The sequence below is a fragment of the Abramis brama genome, assembly GCF_963993115.1.
Source record: "Abramis brama genome assembly, chromosome: 11".
In the NCBI taxonomy this organism is placed as follows: domain Eukaryota; kingdom Metazoa; phylum Chordata; class Actinopteri; order Cypriniformes; family Leuciscidae; genus Abramis; species Abramis brama.
In genome coordinates this window covers 1,055,001-1,061,450 of record NC_139973.1, presented here as the reverse complement: position 1 = coordinate 1,061,450, position 6,450 = coordinate 1,055,001, and the positions used below count along the sequence as shown (strand labels likewise).

Genomic DNA, 6,450 nt, shown 5'->3' with positions numbered 1-6,450 from the left:
TTCATATTTTAACATCGCGAGCAGCGCGCGAGACAAGATGCACTTTAAAGCCATTCAAAATTAATCTGTAACATTCTGTGAACTCGAATTGGAACAATGTGATCTGAATTTTAAAACTCAGGAAAACTTTTTTTTACTCAATGCAAAATAATAGTAATGGGAATATGAGAGGTGTGTGCCAACTTTTGGCACCGCGCGGCGCGCATATGATAAAAGACGCACGGGAGGGTTTTTGTTTTTTTTGACCCAATCGAGATATTCACACATTCAGCGGTAAAGAGAGAGAGAGCGAGAGAGAGAGAGAGAGAGAGAGAGAGGCGCGCGCTTTCGTGTGAGAGAGAACGCAACACAGTTTCTTTTTCAAACACGGAACGCTCGCGGTAATGAGGGCATTAAGCGCGCGCTCCAGCTGACAGAACTTGCCACCGCTTCGTTCCCACATCAACTTTTCACCTCCGTAACACCCGAACCCCGCGAATGGATGTGCAGTTGACTAATGACCAGGACTCCGAGAGCTGAGCCTGCGTGGTTTGCCGTGATAACTCAGAGAGCGCGGGTTTATCGTTCCAGTGTGTTAAAGCGAGTTCTTCCCCCGCGGATGGGTTTCGGCTGGTGATTTGTGTCCGGTTTATGTTCACTCAGCACGGGACTAGTGTTCTCTAGGAACGGTGCGATGAGGCTGCTCTGCTGGAGCGTTCTGCTGCTCATCCAATGGATCCTGAGGAAGGTATGAAGCTCGTTTCTGTGAGTTTAGCATAGAGGGATTTCTGTAAACTTGTGGATACTTTCCAGATCAGTAATTGCGCGTAAAGTGAGTGTTTTTGCGCTGTTCTTTAACAAAACCAAATAAATCACAGTGATTTCAGGTGAAGCTGAATGCAGTCAGTTCATAAAAAAAATAAAAAATCTCCCAATAACTATATAAAAAAAAAAAAGCAGGGTTGTTTTAACCCAAATTTGGGTCAAATATGGATGAACCCAACCGTTGGGTTACAATATTTTCTTAAAAATGTAACGCAATGGCGAGGTTTGTGTTTATATTTGACCCAAATGTAACCCAATGGTTAGGTTTGTTCATATTTGACCCAAATTTGGGTTAAAACAACCCTGCATTTTTTAGAGTGTGTAATATTCTGAGGATATAGTTCACTTAAGCTCTTAAAAATAAAGTTTCTATATTGGTTGCATGAAGAACCTTTAACAGCCTTTCCATTGGGATCTTTAGAGAGGGGAAAAAAGGTTCTTCACAACATAAAACTGATCACTGAAATGTTCTTTGGGGAACCAAAAATGATCATTCTATGGCGTCGCTCATTTATGAAACCCTCCTTTTGGAACCTTTATTTTTAAGAGTGTGCTCTTTTAAAATTTTCATATTCATATTTATCTAGCACAGTCTCTGAAGTGCATTTGTGTATTAGAGCAAACTGAGGTGTTGAGATATGAATCTCTCTTGGAAGCCATTTAAACTGATACCATATGCACTGTATCAAAATGATAATTTCACATTCTTACTCAGAATCTGTTCTTTGTGTATAAGATATGAAAGTCTCTGATAGACAGGCGTCTATGAGCAGATACACACACACCTTCTGGCATTGCAGTGGAAGAACACAGAAAAGGCCACTTCTATATATTTTTTTTATTTTCACGTTCATGCATCAAGCTTGAGAAGGGAAATCATATAAAATCATTTTGCTGCTGATAATAACATCATTCGTTTGAGAAGAGCGGTAATGTGAAGCAGCTTTTTTTGATGTCTTTCCTGAAATACAACATTGCATGATGAAGTTTCGTCATCTGATGTGAACACAAGCCGCCTCGAGTCCGTCTTTCACTTAAAAGCGTTTTATCATGAAAGGCCACACTTTTCCCTGTTTAAGATCGAGGACTCAAACACACACTGGTTAAATCACAGTCTCAGAAAGAGTGTGTTTTTTGGGTTGGGCATGTGCAGTTTATTAGGGGTATTTTTATAAGGCAAGCGCCATCTTATTGATGATCCCATTACCTCCCTCTGTAAGTGTGATCATGTCATAATGACCGACAGTAAACCGCAGCCATGGATCACAGTCTTTCCTGAGATATGGCTCAAATCTTTCATGCTTGCACGGATCCGCTTTATTAGTGTCTTTATTCTCCTCTCCACATTTGTCCAATATAATCTCGTTTTTTAATGTGACTCATTTTTTTTAGGGATCAAAGATCCATACCTCATGAACTGAGTGATTATTAAAGCATATTTTACTTCAGCTTACATTTTTATGGCAGAGAGGCTGTGAAATCCTTCTCTTGATGTTTGTTCCCTCAATGCAACTTTGAATGCAACTTGCATATGATATAAAATGTCTGAGTATTTTCACCTGTCATAAGTGTGCTCAGTGGAACGGTGTGTGAGTGCATTGTGAAATGAATGCCGTCTTATCCGCTCTTAATAAATGGATCCAATTTACAAAGCTGCATGTATTTAAAGAAAGTTGCAGCAGCAGGAGGTTCTCCTCACACACACCGCTCGAACCTCAGCGTTACTCCTGTAATCCATCATATTAATGATAAAAGCAGTCGTATTACTGACTCCAGCCAGAGTGCTGCCTTTATTGCAGATTAATGTCTAATCTTTGATTGATATGATAAGAGGATATTGTGTTCCTATTAAAGAGCGGTGCTTAATGTAGTCGTGTTTTTGTTCACTGTAGTCGATCAGTTTATTCTGCGCTGGTTCTCTATGATTGACAGGTGATGGAAGCTGAATGTTATTAGATTATGGGGTTGTGATGGTTATGAAGAGCGTAATGATGATGATATGATTTAAGGCTGTACTAAAGAGGCGTCATTTTGAGTGTGTGTGTCTGTCTGTGTGTGTGTGTGTGTGTGTGTGTGTGTGTGTGTGTGTGTCTGTATGCGTGTGTGTGTCTGCATGTGTGTGTCTGCATGTGTGTGTGTGTGTATGTCTGTATGCGTGTGTATGTGTGTGTGTGTGTGTGTGTGTTTGTGTTCGTATGTTTGTGTGTGTCTGTATGTATGCATGCATGTGTGCGAGTGTTTGTGTCCATATGCGTGTGTGTGTCTGCATGCATGCGTGTGTGTCTGTATGTGCGCATGCGTGTGTGTGTGTGTGTCTGTATGAATGCATACATGTATGTGTGTGTGTGTATGTATGCATGCATACGTGTGTGTGTGTATGTGTATGTGTGTGTATGTATGCATGCATACGTGTGTGTGTGTGTGTGTGTGTGTGTGTGTGTGTGTGTGTGTGCGTGTGTGTGTGTATGCATGCATGCGTGTGTGTGTGTGTGTGTGTGTGTGTGTGTGTGTGTGTCTGTATGCATGCACTCTGCATTTATCACCATGCATTCATTAAAAACAGTAATTCCTTAATGCCATCAGTGTTGACAGGGAATATCAGTGGTGTGTTTTGTGTTCTCCACTAATGATGATGTGTCGTCTGATTGACAGTGTCTTGAGGTTAATGAATGCAGTGAATAAACAGATCTCAGTTGACTGAAGCCTGCGATTAAAGTGAATTATTGGGGAAGCCCTGCGCTGTGGTGTTCATATTGACGCAGCAGTGAAGTCTTTATGTGGATTTGTCTCACTTAAAGCGTGTCCTAACCAGGCGCGACACGACCAGTAATTCATCTGTCCACTCTGAGAGCCATTAGCTGATGTGTCAGAGAGCAAAACCGTGACCGCTCACTTTATGAACCGCTCATGAAGCGTCGTTAATGACGGAATCAAATCAACTGCAATCATATGCAATTAAAAGACATTTATTATAATAATAAAAATATTTTTTTTAAATTGCAATAAATATTTGTATACTTAAATTTTATTTTTTTTATTATTTAAAAATAAATATATTATATATTATTTAAAAATAAATATTTTATATTATTTAAAAATAAATATTTTACTTTTATTTGTATACTTAAATTTATAATATATTTAAATATTTATATTTTGTATTATTTTTATTCTTGTAATAAAAGGCTTAAAATTTCATCATTTTATTTTAATCCTGGCATTGTGAGAGTATTGAGGGACTCGTTCACATCACAGTGATTCATGGTCACTGTTGTGCTTTATATACACAGAATGCAACAGTCGGGTTCCAGAAGTAAAACTCCATTCAATTTCTCCATATGGAAATATATTTTTAATGATAACTTATAAAGCCGTACTGTGGAGCTACAAGGTTGTTAATCGATGGTATTTGCTTCTGTTGAAACATTAGCCTGCATTATTTCAACTTAATCCTGTTAAACAGAAAATTCCACCAATCAGAGAGTCGTAACAAGCCGTTTGTCCCTACGCTCTTAAAATACTTAAATATTTGCATATTTTGCTATAATTTTAAAGTCCCCCTGTGGTGAAAATCCAGCTTTTAATATTGTTTATATGTCTGTGGTGTTTTTAATATGCGTTAAGACAAAGCATGTGTAAATTCATAAGTCGACTCCATTGCTGAGTATTTCCTCCTTAAAACTGCAGTGAACCAAAGACAGTCTCAAAAACACGCTTTGAAATCGCTGGTGTTTCTGACGTCACAAACTACCTTGTAACCAATCAGATCAACGTGTGATCGTCCACCAGTGGATCTCTGAGCTGAGTGAGTGGAGGCGGGGCTCATTTGCATATTCATAGAACAGCGCATACTAAATGAGGCAAGGGTGTCGAGTTACATTCAAGATATTTTAAGGCATGAATAAAAACATTTTCAAGGAAAAAACTTTAAATATGTAATTTTGGTGATCAAAGATGAGTTTTAAGGGATAAAATTATCGACTACTTTCAAAAAAGTAACTGTAGTCTGGGTATGAGTATAACATATTTATTAAAAAGTATTTATTTTTTTGTAATCAGATTACGTAATCCAGATTACATAGAATCATATATATGTGTATATATATATATATATATATATATATATATATATATATATATATATATATATATATATATATATATATATATATATCAACACTGGTCACTGCAAACATCCACTAACTATTCTACAGAAATCCAATATATTCCCTCAAATATTGTCCAAGATCCTCGTGTTTGGAGCAGAGCCTGTGAAGATTCTGGAGCTCGACATCCTGCAGTCTGATTAAAGCTGGTCTTCTGGACTCGACACACACACACACACAGAGCGAGCGGGCGTATCTCTCGCCGCGCAGGGCAGCATCTGGACCGGGCCGGTCCTGGCACACACACACTCGACGGTCTGAAGTCGAGCCCAGCGCTTTCGTCTCGCTCTCGGGAGATTCACTGATTCTCCTCCTCTCAAACATCTCGAACATCTCAAACATGCGGGCATCTGTTCACTCGGCCAGCTGGTGGGCGGGGCCAGGGTAATTACTGACACCTGACTGGCCAGTTAGCTCATAACTCAGCGTCAGATTGGCTCTGCCGTAAAGGTCACGTAAGGGGAGACAACCTTATGTGTCTTCTTTTTTTTTTTTGGCAAAATGTCCTTGAGTTGGAAATGTTGATGAAAATTTTACATTACTGTGGAAAGATGTTCTACTAGATATTATTATAAACTCCAAAGATAAACTTATTTTATAAAAAAAAAATATTTTGATGGCTAAATTTCACATTAAATGCACAATTTCAGGGGAAAAAAAACATTTAAAGATGAAGTGAAGCATTATATAGAGTCAATATCACCCTCGAAGAAACAAAAGGCTATTAGAATTTGACAAGCATGTACACTCTTTAAAGTATTCCTATAATACTGTTTACCTCCTCCTAGCATTTGAAATGTATTGTATTGTTTTGATATTTCTTCAATTAAATTATTATTATTATTTTTTTAAACCATTAGGGGAGACAGAAGCAGAGGTTAGTCGAGGATATCTGAACAGATCGGTTTCTCGTCATCACTCACGCTGACGGAGGTTTGATGAATAAAGTCTCTGAGAAAGACCTTGGGCAGCTTCTCTTCAACAGGGCTTGTAAACGAACCCATCATTATTCATTTCTGTATTTTTAACTGAACGTCACATCTTTAAAAAATGTTGCTGAGAACGTGGCGATTTATATCACTTGCCTTGGTCTCATTTATTGATGAAGTAGACGTGTAATAAATAATGTAAAGAACAGAAGAAGTCACAGTTGTGTTGTTACTCCGGGCCGCCGCTGAAGTGATGTGACGAGACCTCACAGGGATGTGTATTTAAAGCCTCAGCTGTGCTCTTAACTCATCTGACATGAGACGAACACCAGACACTTACCAAACTCTAAAATATGAGTTTTGTTCTAATCTGCGACGAGTTTGCTCTGTTTATGTGTTGTCATACTGTCTGAACTCTCATTGGTCCGTTATCTGGATCCACATGACTATAGAGTGCAATAGTCCCGCCCACTTTTCCATTCATTTCTATTCTTGATTAAAGCGTTATAAGCCATGAACCGCTGCGATGAATCATAACATTACGAACTCTG

The 6,450-nt window shown here is 38.5% G+C and overlaps 1 protein-coding gene across 1 annotated transcript in view; it reads left to right on the top strand.

Annotated features, from left to right (window-relative positions):
* The first annotated feature begins 353 nt into the window (after positions 1 to 353).
* Positions 354 to 6,450, top strand: part of nxph4 (neurexophilin 4) — a 66,266-nt gene continuing 60,169 nt past the window's right edge. The window contains exon 1 of the mRNA XM_084128127.1: positions 354 to 727. Coding sequence (XP_083984253.1) covers positions 674 to 727 — 54 coding nt within the window. The 5' untranslated portion in view covers positions 354 to 673. The remainder of the gene's footprint in view (positions 728 to 6,450) is intronic.